Source organism: Haliotis rufescens, unplaced genomic scaffold, assembly GCF_023055435.1.
Source record: "Haliotis rufescens isolate VD_foot unplaced genomic scaffold, xgHalRufe1.0.p SCAF_11, whole genome shotgun sequence".
Lineage (NCBI taxonomy): Eukaryota > Metazoa > Mollusca > Gastropoda > Lepetellida > Haliotidae > Haliotis > Haliotis rufescens.
In genome coordinates this window covers 31143721-31164074 of record NW_025963791.1, presented here as the reverse complement: position 1 = coordinate 31164074, position 20354 = coordinate 31143721, and the positions used below count along the sequence as shown (strand labels likewise).

Genomic DNA, 20354 nt, shown 5'->3' with positions numbered 1-20354 from the left:
AGATCTACCAACCTAAAAAAATGAAAATATGTAAAGCAGTATTTGTTCTGTAACTTATCCGTCGACCACAAATTGTGTGTGAAACTGAATTGTTGTGCATATAATCCCAGCAGTTATTAATAACTTTACAATCATTTTTTTACTCTGATTTCTAAAATGATTCAACATAATTTGCCTCAAGTTTCCACCTCGACAAAAGAAAACTCACTCAGAACACAGATATTCTCTTGAGAGTAAACCCTTTTGCCTGTAGAGACAATGGCGCTTCGAGACAAGAGGGTGTATAAATATCCACAACAATATAATAGTATGGCCTTTATTAGTTTTCATATAGAACTGCCCATTCATGAACGAAAATTAAGCAGCAGAAGTCAGAAGTTACGATGTGATTTTCAGCATGGCTGCCATGGCAACTGAATTGGAAATTTTACTCTGTTTTGTTGGGCAGCACTGCTGGTGGTCCCCGGTGCGGGACATCCTGGACTACTGGCCGGAGTGGATCCTACACCTCGTCATGGTGACTGTGTGGCTGGCCATCACCTTCGCCCTGCCTGTACCTGGATGTCCAAAGTGAGTTGGGTGATTGTGTCCTTCGTATTGGTTTGTGCAGCATCCAGCCAACCCATCCTACACCTCGTCATGGTGACTGTGTGGCTGGCCATCACCTTCTCCCTGCCTGTACCTGGTTGTCCAAAGTGAGTTGGGTGATTGTGTCCTTCGTATTGGTTTGTGCAGCATCCAGCCAACCCATCCTACACCTCGTCATGGTGACTGGGAGCCATCACCTTCTCCCTGCCTGTACCTGGTTGTCCAAAGTGAGTTGGGTGATTGTGTCCTTCGTATTGGTTAGTGCAGCTTCCAGCCAACCCATCCTACACCTCGTCATGGTGACTGTGTGGCTGGCCATCACCTTTGCCCTGCCCGTACCTGGATGTCCAAAGTGAGTTGGGTGATTGTGTCCTTCGTATTGGTTAGTGCAGCATCCAGCCAACCCATCCTACACCTCGTCATGGTGACTGGGGGCAGTCACCTTTGCCCAGCCCGTACCTGGATGTCCCAAGTGAGTTGGGTGATTGTGTCCTTCGTATTGGTTTGTGCAGCTTCCAGTCAACCCATCCATCAACCCAGCTGTGTGTGGAAGTGTATTTAGTATCACCCATCAGCCAGCTCTAGGTTGGTGTATTGTATTGAGGGAACGTGTGTTTCAGGGGCTACCTGGGTCCAGGTGGGTTACATGAAGGAGGGAAGTATGAAAACTGCACAGGAGGCGCAGCTGGCTACATCGACAGAGTCATCTTCGGGAACTCCCATATATATGGCAACCCTACAGCGAAGGTAACCACTTAGTTGAATGTATATGCACACGTTCTGGTCAGTAGCTAGACACTTCGTTCATTGGTCTGTTTAAGAAGGCTTTGAAGGCAGATTCAGCAAGATGTGTGACATTGTTTGGTACATGTGTAAGCATGAGTTGTATCCGAGTTACATAAATCCATGCTCATTGACCACATGATGTCACAGGATAGAATAGGTCTTCAGCAACCCATGCTTCCCGTAAAAGGCAGCTATGCTTGTCGTAAGAGGCGACTAACAGGATCGGGTGATCAAGCTCACTGACTTGGTTGATGCATATCATTGTATCCAAATTGCAGGGATCGATGTCCATGATGTCAATCCCAGGATTGTCTGGTCCAGACTTGATTATTTACAGACCGCTGTCATATAACTGGAATATTGCTGTGTTAAGCAACAAACAAACAAATAAACAAACGAACAAACAAACAAACAAACACAGGATTGTCTGGCCAATGTCTGGTGTCCCCTACCGTGATGTTGCTAGAATATTGCTAAAATCAGTAACACCATACTCTCTATATGACAACATGCAAACAGCAACTGGCTTGTCTGGTCCAGACTTGGTTTCTTATAGGCCACTGTGTATCAGTGTAGTATTGATGACTGCAATGTAAAGCGAGGTTCACTCAGGCTTGAAAAGGCCTTTGCATTTTTAAGTCCTTTTTGAACAGCCTAAATTTTTATTGTCAACTTTTAAAAGTCTTGAAGTCACCAAAACAGCTAGGAAAGCCTTGAATTTGTACCAAGGGACATATATTTATTAATATAAGTATTAATATTAATGACAGACTTAATTTATTACATTTGTTGGTTGTTTTGTTCATTCTGCTTTTTAGGTCTTACGCTTAATCTATTATATGCTGGAATAAGATATTGACAGACTAAGCAAATAACCCAACGAAACAAACGTTGACAAATGACAGTTGAAAGCCTTGAATTGTAGTGTTTCATATCTGAATGAACCTTGTAAAGCCTGTAGCTCGGTATCACTCCTGCTGTTTGCAGGCGATCTACAAGACCTCTGTGCCCTATGACCCTGAAGGGCTGCTTGGGACCCTGACCTCCTGTTTCTTGTGTTTCCTGGGACTCCAGGTACAGCTCGCAGCCCATACATCATCTGACAGTTCACTTACCGTTTTATCCGAAAATTTGTAGCAAACAATTATGACGTTCATGTTTGGTCCAGATAATATATTAGTTGTACTTGTGTTTACTTTTCATTAGTTATACTGATAATAATGATGATGATGATGATGATGATGATGATGATGATGATGATGATGATGGTGGTAATAATACCAATGATCAAGACAATAATGATATGGACATTTTGAACATATTGATTCCGTGGTACAAGCTGTGAATAATTTCAGGCTGGAAAGATTTTGCTTCAACAAAAAGACTGGGTGCAAAGATGTAAAAGATTTCTCATTTGGGGTATAATATTGGTAAGTTGTTTTGTTCTTCTGACAGTAAATCAGATACTATTACACCTTTAAAGGAAGTGTTACGGAATCATTATAAAAAGTAAATGTTAATTTTGGGATGAAGTGTCCAGTGTGAATAGACCAGTGTGTTCATGTTTATAATATGACATTTTGTGCAGAATTGATACTTTATGGAGTTGAGAGAACATAAAAACAGATTAAGTGTTCGATTTACTTTTACTAATTGCAAAATTCTATATATAGATGCAAATTCCAAAATCCCAAAATCCATAACCTTATTTTCATGGACTGATAAGCTGTGATATGTGTCATGGGCTTTCTGCTACCCTAGGCAGAAGGCCATTTTATATGACAGGTACTTCATTTTAGAAACAATATAAAAAAAAGAAAAGATAAGTAAATGTTAAACAATTTGAAACATTGGATTGATAATACCAATGAACAAATTTAGTTTGTTAGTGTTTCAAGGTTATTTATTTCTACATGATTTTAACCGTAGAATATATCTTGCTGATCTAGTGGTAAACTTGTGCCTTTTGATGATTTTGGATATTGAAAATTATTACAGTATTATATTTTTCTTCTCTGAAGTGAAGGCATCCAATGGCAATGAACCAAACGTGGGGTATAAGTAGCCAAACTCCATTTCTGAATTGTACCAGGCCGGGGGGATATGTCATCTCCTGCTGACCCTTGTTTCACTTTGTTGCAGGGAGTCATTGCTGCCATTTTAAGTAAAGCATCCAAAAATGATGGTTTTATCCCTATATGCAAGAATCTATGGTGAGTCACCATGTATGATATAGCTTCATGGCAACATGGACATGATGCTGTTGTACGATGATATGAAGTTACAAAGAAACAAAATATTAGTTACCGTATACGACGTAATAAGCGCCCCGCTCTAATAAGCGCCCACAGCGACATTTGCCAATATATTGGCTAGTGAAAAATCCCAATTGGCACCCCTTTCGATTGATCAATGTACACAAGACTTATTTATTCGCGTATAATACACACTCGTGTGTTATATGCACCCTTAATTATGAGCAATTACATTCAGGTAAAATATAACTGTCGTACATAAACATTTCAGGCTGTCAGCATAAACCACGAAATGTATCTTTAAACTCTCCTTTTATCACCAATATAATATTCTAATAAGAGCCCCCTATTTCTAATTTTGAGAGCGCCCTGGGCGCTTATTACGTTGAATACAGTAATTGGATGAATATGTCCCAGTTTTAGTTCCAGCAGGCCACATCATCCTGAGACAAGGGAGTTAACTGACTCTAAAATCCAGTTTCCATCCTTGCCGAAATAGCATGGAATTCCGGTGTTACAGTTTGGCTGGACTAATGAGTCTTTGCATAGACCAATCAAAATCATGCAACGAACTAGACATGCTGTTCATAAACAACATGGATATCAGATTTCAGTCAACTGCAGCATTTGCAAAGCATGTGTACTGGTTATTGGGCATCGACAGATATTTTCCAAATCTTTTCATGCTTTTAATCAAGGTGCTCAAATGATATGATGCACTTCGCGAGGTAAGGCCCGTTTTGAAACGACATAGATCTTGATTATCGATAAGAATGTCTTGACAGGGTGCCGCCGTTTTGTTGGAAGCAAATGCAAGTAGTTTGAGAGGTGGAATCTAATTGGTCAATGGGAGGTACATAGAAGGGACATAACTCTGGTAGCTCTACGATCGAGTCTGGAAATTCCAGCAGAGTTCGGCAAGGATGGGAATTGGACTTTTGTAGTCAGTTAACACACTTGCCTTGAAAAGATGAGCAGGCCACTGTGTAGCCAACACAGACGTGATACTATCGCTGCCAAAAGTATGGTAAACAAAACTGACTGTAATAAATGACAAAATTGTCACAAGAGTTATCTCCCCTTAACATTTCTGAGTAACTGACACCTTCAACATTTTTGAGTGGAGTGAAATATAGATTTATATAACTTTATATTCAGATACTTGTTTGTATTGAAGCTACTAACCATCACAAATAAGTTCCATCACTGCCAGATGTTTGTTCTTCTTAGTTACCTGTCTTATTGTACAAACCCGTACAGTTTGTACAGATCAAGGTGAGAATTTGTCATCAGCAACCACACTTGTCAGAAGAGGCGACTAATGGGATTGGGTGGTCAGGCTCGCTGACTTGGTTGATGCATGTCATCGATCCCAATTGCGTGGATTGATGCTCATTACATTAATCACTGGATTGTCTCAGGCTTAGTTGATGCATGTCATCATGTCCCATCTGTGTACCTCCATGCTCATGATGTCAATCACTGGATTGTCTTTTCCAAACTCGGTTATTTACAGATCGTTGTACAGAGCTGGAATATTGCTAAGTGCGGCGTTAAACAACAAAAACAAAAACAAAATCTTATTGTACAAAACAATTTCCAGGTCTTTGTCGTTTGTGCTGGCGCTGTCAAGTCTTGCCTTCATCTTGTTCATGCTGTGCTACCTGCTGATTGATGTGTGGAAGGTGTGGAGTGGAGCACCATTCTGCTACCCAGGTGAGATGCTTGTCAGGAGGTGGGGAGCTACCGGGTGCTTTGTAGTAGTAGCTGTTGTTGTAGCCAGCATTGCTGGAACACCTGGGTGCCGTTGTTGAAAACAACCTTAGCCCTACGACTATGTAAATCTATGTTAAGGTATGGGAGTTACGATCACCTTTGCGCTAAGATCACTTTGTACAATTCACCCTGGCCCATTTCACAAAGGAATTGCAATGCTTAGACTATCATACCTGTGCTGAAGCTTGGAAGGTATTGCATTTGTACCGCTGTGATTTGGGGAAACTAGACTCTTTTTCATTGGATTTTTGAAGTAATGATCTATGAATTGGAATCACTTATGTAAGACTTTGGTTTAAACCATCCATGTCTCGATCGACTGAAAGTGTCCACAACCCATTAACGCAATGCTGGCTGATAGATTGTAGAAGCATGTCCCAGTTGTTGTGCTCAATGGTGGTGATGGTGGCTTGGAAACGATGAAGTTTTATGGCTGAGGTGTTGCTAGTCAGGTGGATTGTCTTAGTCAACAGATGCTAAATGAATGGTGGTGATGGGCTGGTGGCTTGGAAACGATGAAGTTTTATGGCTGAGGTGTTGCTAGTCAGGTGGATTGTCTTAGTCAACAGATGTTAAATGAAAGGCATAGAAGATGATGTTTAAAGTGTCTTGAAATACTGTTTTATTCGTATCTATGCCATTTAAAACATAAATTTGTAGCTCACCTGAACAAAGTATTCTCGTGAACTTGCATCATGTCGTGGTGCCATCACTGACATCCCAATTTCAGAAAATAAAATATCCCATTTTTTGACAAAATAATGCTTTTTACCCAACTTGGCTATTACAGTGGGTCTTAGTTTAATTTATTAATTCCCTGACTCATGAATAGAAATGTGAAAAGTTGGCAATTTGATATAATTTGGTTTTCATTGTAAATGTGAATGTGAAATGAAAGGTGAACTCCTGATCATTCCAGCCCAGATTATCAGTGTGGATGACGCTTGTGGTTTGCGGGGCTCCTATGTCTTTGCATCTATAGTGTATTCATGCACTGTAGCATATATTCACTTCTGTATGTATGCACTTTGAATTCCTACTGTCTCTCCCTGTTGGGGGTATCGGGGCAGGTCCCCAGTACCTCAAGCTTGTCAGCAGAGCCAGCTGATGGTAATCCACTCAGTATGATGTGTGGCCAGTGTGTGTGATGCTACACCATTAATATGGACCATTAATATGGATCATTAATATGGATCCTTGCTTATGCTGTCAACCACTGGTTTGTCCATCCAGATTGGATCTTTGACATGTTTTATTATGTAGCTATATTATATCATTGACTGTTGCATAATAATCACTCACTAACTCACTCACTCACTCACTCTTACTAACTTTTGTTGTAGTTTGATGACACAGATCCAGAAATAATTCATGACATTACTGACAGTCAACACAAAGTCACACTTTTTTAAATTTTATGTATGATGATTTATTCCAGCTTTTCCACACAAGTTCGGTCGAAATAAAAATAAAAATAAATGTCAATCATTTATTTATTTATTTATTTATTTATGTGAAAGTCATTTTGCCGTGGAGTTAAAACTGCAGGTGGCCTCTTGAATCACTTATAGCGATGTAGACATGGAATTTATATATAACATGTTATATTGTATAAGGGGGTCTATATTACTAGTGGGACACATAATAAAAATAACTACTTTTATGTTTAATTTGTTTCTTAAACCTGCTACTTTTCAATAGGGGCAGCATGCCTGTGGAAAGAAAAATTAAAAATGTGTGGCCTAATCTGTAAATCTATATCAAGCATGCCCCTCAGTCTAGCTAGATAACATCATTACCCATGTTCTGGGATGAAGGACATTTGTAAATCTTTTTATCTTGCTGGGATAATGAAATATTTCCTTGTGATGTCCTGTACAGAGAGTTGAAGGGGGAGTGTTCGCCTCTGTCTAAGTCCAGGTTGGATATGTCAGTTATTACCATGTGTGAGACTGGCAAGAACCTAGTGTTTCTTGTCATTGGTACCTGGTAGGAGTACACACATCTGACAGTTGAGTTAGCAGGCAAAGAGGGCTGAAGTTAGGGACTGGTGATTTACTATGGGTGAAGGGGAGCCTGAGCCTATATGCTTTTCTTCAAAGCCTTTCCCTTATTTTGTTCCAACAGTATACAGCTTAAACATGACTGTTACGGATTGGTAATTTATAATAGGGGAAGGGAGCTGTAGAAATTGATGGGATAAGGTGCACAAAATGTCGTACAAAATAGGGCCAATATGCTTTTCTTCAAAGCCTTTCCCTTATTTTGTTCCAACAGTATACAGCTTAAACATGACTGTTACGGATTGATAATTTATAATAGGGGAATGGGAGCTAGAGAGATTGGTGGGATATGGTGCACAAAATGTCGTACAAAATAGGGCGTATATGCTTTTCTTCAAAGCCGTTCCCTTATTTTGTTCCAGCAGACTATAACCTAAACACGACTCTCAGGTTTTCAGGACATCAATGTCAAAATAGGTAGAAGTAAACACATATATTTGAGAATATTGAACAGAATCTTAAATCATTTTGACAATATGTTGATTATTTCTAGATCTGTCAGTAGATGCTTTTTCTGTTGTTTACCAGGCATGAATTCCATTTTCTATTACGTGTGCCATGAGTCGTTTTCCACGTGTTTCCCCGTCACGGTGGCCGTGCCGGGCAGCCATGGTTGGGCATTGTTCATGGACCTTTGGGGACCCGCAGTCTGGTGCTTTGTCACATACAGACTGCATGTTATGAAGCTCTACATCGCTGTATAACAGTGTGTGGAGTTTGTGTGTTGTCATGGTGAAGGTACTAATTGTTTTCAGTTCGTCTTTCTCGACAAAAAAGTCTTTTTAAATTGGAATTTTTTGGTGTCTTTCTGTATTTTTTCATTTTGAGATAATAATTCACTACAATGTTCTGCATCATATCCTTTGCTTCTATGTTTTTTTCTTCAAGTCAATATTATTATAGATTTGTTTCATAGCCTGTGCATATTATCACTAATCACCACTAATAATTACTAACATGCTAACATTCTCTCACCATTTCACTTAATTTAAGATTTGTTCTTGTACTATAATGCTTATATATACACTACTCAAAAGAAATTAAGGAATGACCGATTTTTTCATATGACTTTAGTCATCTGTCATAGCATGAGCAGGGATGAGAATATCCACAGATCCGCAAATTTTAGCGACCACTCATTTGTTAAAATCTGATGGCTTCCCCCATAAACACCCCCAAATCATGGACAATGCTCCATTGCAAGGATGTTTCAGCCGAAAACGATAATATCCATTCTCATCCCTGCATGAGAACATCGGGTGAACTTTAACTTCTTTTGAGTAGTATACATTCTGGTGGTGAGTAGGTTACATGCGTACAAGGATTGTTAGTCATGTTTTTCACAGTTGCGATTCATACCAAGTGAGTACATATATTACGCTCTGGGACAGCCATCATAACAGGACTTGTGTTCAGTAACGGATGTTCTGAGAAACTATTTTGTTTAGATATGGAACTTTATTTTTTTTAACCTTATTTGTCATCACAAATTGAGTATTAATATGTACAATAACATTTGTTCCAGGACTGAACCCCATTCTTATATATGTCGGCCATGAAGTGTTTGCTAACCGCAGCCCAGTACACTTCCCCGTAGTTCACACTCACGCAGCACAGCTCGCCATGTCCGCCTGGGGGACATTCTTCTGGTTCCTTGTCTCCCTGTACCTCTACGTCAAGGACGTCATTGTCTCCATCTGATCAGGTGTCGTAATGTACAGGAAATGGACATGAAGTGAAGTGAAATGGACATGAATTGGACCATCTTCCTGACGCTAGAGTGCCGATTAATCTATATCAAAGTCTAGTTTTCACCCTTGCCGTTTGAAACTTTTGCCTCAAGAGATGGAAATGGACGTAAATGCAAGTGTAATGGACATGAATTGGACCATCTTCCTGATGCTAGAGTGCCGATTAATCTATATCAAAGTCTAGTTTTCACCCTTGCCGTTTGAAACTTTTGCCTCAAGAGATGGAAATGGACGTAAATGCAAGTGTAATGGACATGAATTGGACCATCTTTTGCCACTAGAGTGCCAGTTAATCTATATCAAAGTCTAGTTTCCACTCTTACCTTTAACACTCTTGCCGTAAGAAGATGGAAATGGGTGTAAATGCAAGTGAAATGGACCATCTTCCGAAGGCAAGAGTGACTACTCGTCTATTTATAAAAATCTAGTTTTCACCCTTGCCCTTTGACACTCTTGACTCGACAAGATTGAAATGGACGTGAAATGGATGCAAGTGCAAGTAAAATGGACCATCTTCCCAAGGCAAGAGTGTCGACTCATCTACATCAAAATACACGTGACTCGACAAGATGGAAATGGACGTGAAATGTACATGCGATGGAGTAGACATCAGCCATGTCTCCACTGCCTGGGCTTGGACTGCCTGCTTCTTGGACCTGTCATGTCTCCGAGTCATCATGGAGAACACCCCCTTTAACATATTTCAGAACCAAAGTGACAGATGCAGAGGGAGATTTGCATTGTCTGTACATAGTGTTTAAGGTTAATGATAACCAATATACATTTTATTTTGTCGTAAATATTTTATTTGTGAACACATGCTTATTTATTGCTTATGTGAGGGACAACATATTTTGTTTTATTGAGGCACCAAGAAGTTTAACAATATTAGGTTTGATTAAGAATTATTTATATCATTTAACACATTGCATGAGTGATACTAGATCACCTCTTTCACGAAGTCCTGTTCACATGAAACTGAAAATATCAATTTCTTATCACATTTGTAATCATCATTCACCAATATGAAATATGTGTATATTAAGGGCATTTTACTGTTGTGTAGTTCACATGGGGTATGTAATTCCATTTTCATACTAATCATGATAATACCTGACAAGCAAGACTCTTTGTACTTAGAGTGAGTGAGTGAGTGAATATGGTTTTACGCCACTTTTAGCAATATTCCAGCAATATCACGGCGGGGGACACCAGAAATGGGCTTCACACATTGTACCCATGTCGGGATTCGAACCCGGGTCTTCGGCGTGACGAGCGAACGCTTTAACCACTAGGCTACCCGACCGCCCTTGTACTTAGAGATACGTCCAATGTGAGACTTGGTTAATGTTGTTGTGTTTGGCAAATGCCGGTATCTTGTCTTTTCGTTTATAGATGTCTGTTTGTTTATATCCTTTGTTGGCATTGTTGGGATTGTTGAGATTGTTTTGCAGTCTACCACCCTTGAGATTCTTCAGGACAGAATGACTGTACCGAATCATAAACTCTTCTTCTCTAAACTTGAATGAATGAAATTTTACCAAAATCTTTTATGTAATAAATAATGTCTTAAAGATAAAGGATCATTAGGATATTCTTTTGTCTGTGAGAGCTTTGAAGAAATTGCTGTTGTTTGTTTACTTGAGCAATGTTATTAACAATATTGGTATATACCTTGTCAATAGATCAACCGCATCACGTTTATTAGGGATCATGTTGAGTGAGTGAGTATGATTTTTTGTCGCTTTTAGCAATATCATGGCGAGTGATGCCAGACATGGGCTTCACACATAATACCCATGTCGGGAATTGAACCCAGGCCTTCGGCGTAACAAGCCAACACCTTAACCAGTAGGCTACCCCATTGCCCTGTTGGTCATGTTGACATAAGTTGTTTATTCCATGTTGTAATGCATCATGCCACGTCAAAAATTATATCCAAGATAATTGTTTATTAATATTTGGATAAAGGGACAGCTTTTTTGTTTTATTTGATGTCATGCTTCCTTAGTATTGTTTTTTTAGAGTTCCCAATTGTGATGTTCCCTCAGTTATTACTGGGGGGAAGTAGGGATGTGTAATAGCCTTCATGATATTACACATTTATTGATGCAAGGGAGGTTGTATTTACTAGGATGGACAAGTAGATTGGTGGGGAACTAGGATGGACAAGTAGATTGGTGGGGAACGAGGATGGACGAGTAGATAGGTAGGGAGCAAGGGTGGAAGGGTAGATTGGTGGGGAACTAGGATGGACGGGTAGATTGGTGGGGAACTAGGATGGATAAGTAGATTGGTGGGGAACTAGGATGGACAAGTAGATTGGTGGGGAACTAGGGTGGATGGGTAGATTGAGGGGGAACTAGAATGGACGAGTAGATTGATCGGGAGCAAGGGTGGACGAGTAGATTGATGGGCAACTAGGATGGACAAATAGATTGGTGGGGAGCTAGGATGGACAAATAGATTGGTGGGGAACTAGGATGGACAAATAGATTGGTGGGGAACTAGGATGGACAAATAGATTGGTGGGGAGCTAGGGTGGACAAATAGATTGGTGGGGAACTAGGATGGACAAATAGATTGGTGGGGAACTAGGATGGACAAATAGATTGGTGGGGAACTAGGATGGACAAATAGATTGGTGGGGAACTAGGATGGACAAATAGATTGGTGGGGAGCTAGGGTGGACAAATAGATTGGTGGGGAACTAGGATGGACAAATAGATTGGTGGGGAACTAGGATGGACAAATAGATTGGTGGGGAGCTAGGGTGGACAAATAGATTGGTGGGGAACTAGGATGGACAAATAGATTGGTGGGGAACTAGGATGGACAAATAGATTGGTGGGGAACTAGGATGGACAAATAGATTGGTGGGGAGCTAGGATGGACAAGTAGATTGGTGGGGAGCTAGGATGGACAAATAGATTGGTGGGGAACTAGGATGGACAAATAGATTGGTGGGGAGCTAGGATGGACAAGTAGATTGGTGGGGAGCTAGGATGGACAAATAGATTGGTGGGGAACTAGGATGGACAAATAGATTGGTGGGGAACTAGGATGGACAAGTAGATTGGTGGGGAACTAGGATGGACAAGTAGATTGGTGGGGAACTAGGATGGACAAGTAGATTGGTGGGGAACTAGGATGGACAAATAGATTGGTGGGGAACTAGGATGGACAAATAGATTGGTGGGGAACTAGGATGGACAAATAGATTGGTGGGGAACTAGGATGGACAAGTAGATTGGTGGGGAACTAGGATGGACAAATAGATTGGTGGGGAACTAGGATGGACAAATAGATTGGTGGGGAACTAGGATGGACAAGTAGATTGGTGGGGAGCTAGGGTGGACAAATAGATTGGTGGGGAACTAGGATGGACAAGTAGATTGGTGGGGAACTAGGATGGACAAATAGATTGGTGGGGAACTAGGGTGGACAAATAGATTGGTGGGGAACTAGGATGGACAAGTAGATTGGTGGGGAACTAGGATGGACAAATAGATTGATGGGCAACTAGGATGGACAAATAGATTGGTGGGCAACTAGGGTGGACAAATAGATTGGTGGGGAACTAGGATGGACAAATAGATTGATGGGCAACTAGGGTGGACAAGTAGATTGGTGGGGAACTAGGATGGACAAATAGATTGATGGGCAACTAGGGTGGACAAATAGATTGGTGGGGAACTAGGATGGACAAATAGATTGATGGGCAACTAGGGTGGACAAGTAGATTGGTGGGGAACTAGGGTGGACAAATAGATTGGTGGGGAACTAGGGTGGACAAATAGATTGGTGGGGAACTAGGATGGACAAATAGATTGGTGGGGAACTAGGGTGGACGAGTAGATTGGTGGGCAACTAGGATGGACAAGTAGATTGGTGGGGAGCTAGGGTGGACAGGTAGATTGGTAGGGAACAAGGGTGGATGGGTAGATTGGAAGGGATCAAGGGTGGACGAGAAGATTGATGGGGAGCTAGGGTGGAAGAGTAAATTGATGGGGGGCAAGGGTGGACAGGTAGATTGGTAGGGAGCAAGGGTGGACGAGTAGATTGATGGGGGCAAGGGTGGACGAGTAGATTGATGGGGGCAAGGGTGGACGGGTAGATTGATGGGGGGCAAGGGTGGACGGGTAAATTGGTAGGGGCAAGGGTGGGCGAGTAGATTGATGGGGAACTAGGGTGGATGGGTAGATTGAGGGGGAGCAAGGGTGGACGAGTAGACAGGCACAGCAGAGTTGAAATTTATGGCAGCTAGGATTTACTGATCAACTGATCACTTGTCTCAGATTCTACCCTGTTCTTATGCTTGGTGTGTCAGCCTCACACCAGTCCCCACCTGCACCCTGTTTGTGATGCTGATGTGACTTGATAATACAAGAATAATGTGGTACTTCACCAAACTAACACTCTTAATCCATTGATTGGTTATTCACTTCTTACACCAACATCTTACACAAGATAAACTGACCAGTCCAGCTGCAGATGATAATACACATGCCTAACATAATGGTTACAGTCCAATATTGTGTTACAATTCAGAAGCCAAAAAGAAAAAGTAATCATGAATTGGACCACATATATAGTACTATTAGGTTGGTTGGTTTGTTGTTTTACGCCACACTCAGCAATATTCCAGCTATATGACGGCGGTCTGTAAATAAGTCTGGACCAGACAATCAAGTGATTGATATGAGCATCGATCCACGCAATCGGGATCCATGACATACTTCAACCAAGTCAGCGAGCCTGACCACCCGATCCCGTTAGTCGCCTCTTTCGACAAGCAGTCACCTTTTACGGCAAGAATGGGTTGCTGATGACCTAATCTATAGCTACCCCGGATCTTCATGGGTCTAGTACTGTCAAGAACTGATGAGAAATTAGATGTAGCTGCTGACGAAATGGTCATCACTTTTTATGCATTGTGGAACTATTTGAGAACCGCTTTGAAATACTTTTAAGGGAGATGTTATGTCTGTGTATGTGCCAAAGTTTCTTTATGAGTTTGTGGAAACATTAGCCGACTTGTAAATGTTTTCATTGCAGTATTTCATATTAATATGGTCAAGTCTTCTTACTGTTCTTTTTCATATATGTTTGAAGCTGTAAATAGATGCATGAGAAGTGCTATTTAAATCATGACTATGCTATATGTGTGTGTTGTTTTTCCTAGATCACAGGTAACTGTGGTAACTTTATAAATAGTGCACTGGCAGCTTGATTTTCAACACTCCAGGCACTCTGTGGGGAGTGTTAAACTGTGGCATTGTATCTCAGTTGGCAAGCATTATGAAACCGTCATTAGCCTTAGTATTAGGAAACACAAACTCTCACCGCTATGCATGTCGCTATATAATAATAATAATAATAATAATAATAATAATAATAATAAATAATGAATAAATAAAGTGTTCAAACCCTTTCCATATCCAATAGAAATCTATGATAGTAGAATCAATATTCATGAACCCCATTTCACCCCACCAGGTTCCACTGTGAGAGGGATCTATTTCACATTGTTTGCTGAGAAATTGACATGCCACATTCCTGTACAAACTTTTGTCAAATAAGTCGGCCTGTATCCCTTGATTCAAATTATGCCTGGGTTAGGGCAACCTACCCCAAACCCTAAATAAATGATTTTGAATACATCATGCCGGGTGCTATGATTTTTAAACATTTCTCGGCAGGTCCCAAGACGGAAGTTTTATCAGATCAATGCATGCATAATAATCTTTAGAATTATTCTGTCGCCAGCCAAGCTCTAAAAGATGAGATCAGAATTGTATGCAACTGGACATGTGAACATTGACTTTGAACATTTTGTAACGAATCTGACTCTTGTAACACTATCATATGAATCGTGTTTTGGAGTAGAAAAAACGGCAAGATCGTATAAGCTTCAGCCGTCTGCAGCTGTGAGTTACGTGAGCTCGGAGGCTATACAAGTCAGTCTGCGTGACACGGTCATAAGGTCATAAGGCGATCGTCACCAGCACGACATCAAAGCCGCAGCACGACAGTAAACATTCATGTAGGAAGGCAGACATCACAAAGAGGAAATGTTTTACAAGTATTGATTTTGCATTAAAAACACTCGATAAGGAAAGATTTAATTTTGCATTCATACAGAACTGAATATTCATAGCGGTACATACAATGAAGTATTAAAATGACAGTGTATTGTGGTTGGTTGGTTGGTTGGTTGGTTTGTTGTTTAACGCCGCACTCAGCAATATTCCAGCTATATGACCGCGGTCTGTAAATAATCAAGTCCGGACCAGACAATCCAGTGATTGATATCATGAGCATCGATCCACGCAATTGAGATCGATGACATGCATCAACCAAGTTAGCGAGCCTGACCACCCGATCCCGTTAGTCACCTTTTACGACAAGCATAGTCGCCCTTTTCGGCAAGCATGGGTTGCTAAAGACCTGTTCTACCCCGGATGTGTTCACGGGTCCAGTGTATTATGGACAGTTCAAATGTATTTAACTGGCATGTTAGAGCATGCCGCTTTGAACAGTATTGCAGTTATATCCTTGCGTGTCTGCTCTCGGTGAGATAAAAACCGATGCAGGTCCCACACGTTTACCATTTTGGTAAAGCCAAGAGACATAATCAGGTCGAATCTGGATTCGATTGTTGTTTAACGCCGCACTCAGCCGCACTTAGCCATATTCCAGCTATATGACGGCGGTCTGTAAATAATCGAGTTTGGACCAGACAATCCAGTGGTTGACATCACGCGCATCGATCTACACAATTGGTATACGATGACAGCTTCAACCAAGTCAGCGAACCTGGCCACCCGATCCCGTTTGTCGCTTCTTACGACAAGCATGGGTTGGTGAGATCTATTCTAACCCGGAATCTTCACGGGACTGTTTGCAAAGTAACGAGAGTGAAGAAGTCACCTGGAACATTTTGGTCATGCATCTGAACAGATTGCCTCCAACAGTTCACCAAGATGACAGTTTAGGGACAGGATATGCGAACCTGGCCACCCGATCCCGTTAGTCTCCTCCTAAGACAAGCATGGGTTGCTGGGTCATTTGGTGTGAAAATTGTGATTGAGTTATTGTTAACAGTACACCCTATGTAGCCAATATACCTTCAGGAGTAACAGTCTCATTGACGTGTTAGAAGCCTCCAAGGTTACTATTCCTGTGTGACACGACTATGGGCTTCTGCACTACATCCCAATTTACATCTTTAAGATGGATCAGGTAAAGTTTATAAGCTTCAAAGGCGCACATCTAAACACTTTCACCTCGCCCGGAAGACACACATACAACTGTTCCTGGTCATCCAGACATAAACCAAGGGGTTTAGTAATACCGTCGTTACCAGACAAAATGTGCCTTTCAAACTGACCATGTTCTGATAGGTGTATTATGACATTGGCTCCCCAGTCTGCCAGGAAAATATCCCCCGATTTGCTGACGGTAATTCCACGAGGATCTTGCAGTCTCATTTCACCCCTTGGCGTGTCCGCGAAAAGAACATGTCCCTCTGGCGAGAAGCAGTACACGGACTTTGATCCATAGTCCGACACCAGAATGTTTCCTTTCTGTGACGCACAAAGAAAGTATGGAACATGATTGATTTGCTGAGCAGTGTCTGGTACAAAGACCGACCTTAGGACGTGTCCTTTCATATCCAAGATGTCGATGCCTGGAGTTACAGAAGCTGCTGCCAATGTTAAATCGGGCAGAGCCGCCAGGCCACGGTACTGCTTGCATGTCTGGAGACTGGACAGGAATTGAAGATCTGGAGTTGCCTCGACCAGGACTATACGTTTTGGCCATACGGCTGCAGCAACCCTGTTTGATGGAAGTTTTGTTAGACTTAGAGGCTTTTCTATGGTTTTCACCTTTGAATTCTGTTTCCGGCCGTCCTTGGTGTAGAAAGATTTGAGACAGTTATTGTTGTGGTCTGTCACCACTATAACCTGCGAGCCTTTCACAGACAGAACCGCGACGTCAACAACTTCCGGTGTCTCCGTGTCGCCGTCGCTGCGGATGTTGAAGCTTTCCTGACTTTCTGAAACATATGAATCATCTCTTAACATAACATTTATATCGCACTAACGCTATTGAAGACGCGAGCGACGAACTGATGATGGAGACCACCCACTGATGGTGTCCCTCGGTCAATCACTGAGTGAGTTTTACGCCGCTTTTAAGGTGAGGTGAAATGGGGTTTAACGTAGCGTCCAAGATTATTGCACTTATATAGCGACGTGCATGTACGTGTACACACACACATACACGTGCATGCACGTCGCTATATAAGTGCAAAAATCTTGGACGCGACGTTAAACCCCATTTCACCTCACCTCGTCATTTCCTTTCGTGAGCATTAGTCACTGTTACTATTGCAAGTGATACTAAATACACATGCAATGCAATTCCTGTATTGTATAGACAATTGCTATAATACCCTGCCATTGTATACGACTTTGCTAAGATAAGCCTAGATAAGAATCTATGCAATGTCTGTGATGCACGTTTGATATTCACATAAATAGAACTTGTACCTTGTTATATAATTGGTCTCTAAGGGTAATATTAGTTACTTAAGTTTTACCACTATTTTAACCCTATTACTGTCGTAACCATATACTGAATATTGGCGAGCATAGGTACAGCATTGACGGCACACTCTATCAACTGGTAAGGTGAAATGAGATTTAACGTCGCAATTATTGCACTTATATATCGACGTGCATGCACGTGTGTGTGGCTGCTTGTACTAGTCCGGACTGATGCCGATTTATAGGCTAGCCCACTGAGATACCATGTCGCAGTTTAACATGAATACCCCACTCAAACACAGTATCCTGACTCCGAGCCGACCAGTCCTTGTTTTAGCCCCTTAATGCCGAGCGCCAGACAGGGTAACAACAAGTACCATCTTTTGGTATGACGCGGCCGGGGATCCAACCCCGGCCCTTCCCTCCCCAGGCGGACGCTCTACCTCTAGACCACGGAGGCGGTTCTTTCAACTGGTAACACTGTTTTTTGTTTTATATCAGGAATTCAATGATGACTACTTTGGGTGAATAGTTTACACACCAATATCGCCTCGTAAAGTGCGTTTGTCGATGACTTTTGTTGATGTAACTGGTGTTATATCGGAAGCGTTTCATTCCTTATTATATTGTAACTGCCATATGGCGTACGACTTGACTATACGTTCCTTCAGCCGCATGGACACTTAGTATTTGTCGATCAATACGCTCTCCTGCAGTTTATGTCATCGTGTATGTTTACTTCGTGGATATCTCTCTCTCACCAAATACCTACAAAAATTTATTTCGCGAATAACTAAACACGAAATACTCAATAGATATTAGAAGCCGCTAATAAAGAGATCTTGTTATTGCAATGGTTTCTATATTAACAATGTATTATATGCTACCAGTGTACTGATATCAGCTTGGCCTTAAGTGGGCTGGAACAGTTACACAGCTTGCTGTTTTAAGATATGGTATCCATATAATATTGGTCGCCAACATTGTAGTACATGTCTGTCTGTTCATCTTACGAAAATCCCCATTTTTCGTTATCCCCATTTCTCATTACAACAGTACAACTGTGATGGCAAATTAAGAATAGTTATTTGAAAGCATCAGGTGGCCCTTAACTCCTTTGCTTCAGCAACCCATGCTTGCAGATAAGGTGACTATAATTGTCGTAAGAGACGACTATGCTTATCGTAAGAGACGACTATGCTTGTCTTAAGAGGCGACAAACGGGATCGGGTGGCCAGACTCGCTGACTTGATTGATGCATGTCATCGTATCCCAATAACGTGGATCGATGCTCATGATGTCAATCGCTGGATTGTTTTGTCCAGACTCGATTATTTACAGACCACCGTCATATGGCTGGAATATTGCTAAATTTGGCGTTAAACAACAAACTAACTAATACTATCTTAATTTCTTTTGAGTAGTATATTGTGGAGCGGTTCTTCGTGTGGAATTCCTGATTTCATGTGCGATACCAGTATACACATCCTAGTTGTCCACGATAAGGCTGGAATGTCGCTGATGTGATGTTAAATTCGAACTCACTCACTCTACATACATTGACTAAAGCCTGGGCCACCCTGACATGTGTAAGGCGGATGCTGGCCATCTCATAAAGCCCCACCTGCCGTTCACTGGATGATGCTCAGGGTCTTACGGTTCATTTCTTATAAGTGTTCAATACCCCGACGCGACAGAATTGAAAACATGGCGTTGTACAGCTACCCTGACGTTTCTTAACATATTTGAATAGAGGTTCCTGCTTCATGAGATTGTCGAACATGCAGTCATTCAAATAAAACATCTGAAAAGGGTCTATAGGGTTTCTATATAGACATTATGAAACATATTTTCATTACATTAATTATACTGAATGTCAAGTAAATGTCACTGGTAAGTTTTCTCGCGAACACCCGGTCTTCTTTTCAGTGATTTGAGTGGAACATGCTTCGTCATATAATCGACTTGTTTTTTGGCGTTCACGTTTAATATGAACTCTTCGAGAGCTCTTTAATACATTAAACCTAACTCGCTCGTTTCGATATTATTTAATGGTCCGAAACCGTGTTTGTGTATCAATTATTTGGCCATGCACAATGACAGATGATTTAATATCGGTGTATGAAAGATGAGACTATTGTCACTTACCATATGTAGAGCCCATCTTCTTGTGTCGTGTAATCTGGGACGACCAGCTGTGGCGACCAGTTTGTGAAAGTGGGGACTACCGTGTTGCCGGATTTAGTGTCAGTAATACTACTTCCCTATGCTAGTGTTAGTCACCGCGGCGGCAACTCATGGCGAGGGAAGGGTGTGAAAGATGGGCTGGGTCAAGGTCAGACGTCGGTGTGGTTCAGAGTGAGTGAGTGAGTTAAAATTTACCGTCGCATCGGCATTATTTCAGCCATATAGCGACTGTGGTTCAGACAAAACAGACGAATTACGAGAGTTACTTTTTCAATTGTAGACATGGTTATTTAATTTCCATGTGTTGAAGGGAGATTTAGACAATCGGAGGTTATGTTTTTCGGGTTTTTAAACGATGATGACAGCGAGTTTGGAGTTTTTGTAGGAGTAATG

The 20354-nt window shown here is 41.4% G+C and overlaps 2 protein-coding genes across 8 annotated transcripts in view; one reads left to right on the top strand and one right to left on the bottom strand.

The window, feature by feature from the left end:
• LOC124132561 (heparan-alpha-glucosaminide N-acetyltransferase-like) overlaps window positions 1-11701 on the top strand; it is a 30043-nt gene extending 18342 nt beyond the window's left edge. For 5 of the 7 annotated variants that reach the window (XM_048392550.1, XM_048392549.1, XM_048392548.1 and 2 more), the window contains exons 10-16: window positions 449-570; window positions 1209-1335; window positions 2362-2448; window positions 2730-2804; window positions 3517-3587; window positions 5233-5345; window positions 8994-11701. In XM_048392550.1, the coding sequence (XP_048248507.1) occupies window positions 449-570; window positions 1209-1335; window positions 2362-2448; window positions 2730-2804; window positions 3517-3587; window positions 5233-5345; window positions 8994-9169 (771 nt within the window). In that variant the 3' untranslated portion in view covers window positions 9170-11701. Of the gene's footprint in view, window positions 1-448; window positions 571-1208; window positions 1336-2361; window positions 2449-2729; window positions 2805-3516; window positions 3588-5232; window positions 5346-7996; window positions 8207-8993 lie in introns of all 7 variants that reach the window. The other 2 variants (XM_048392546.1, XM_048392545.1) reach the window with 2 other exon arrangements.
• A 4298-nt stretch (window positions 11702-15999) lies between these two features.
• LOC124132562 lies at window positions 16000-20071 on the bottom strand. The gene is made up of 2 exons (XM_046496522.2): window positions 19923-20071; window positions 16000-17281 (listed from the first exon to the last, which is right to left on the bottom strand). Exons 1-2 carry the CDS (start codon window positions 19936-19938, stop codon window positions 16461-16463), a joined length of 837 nt encoding a protein of 278 aa, XP_046352478.1. The 5' UTR covers window positions 19939-20071; the 3' UTR covers window positions 16000-16460.
• Window positions 20072-20354: the final 283 nt, after the last annotated feature.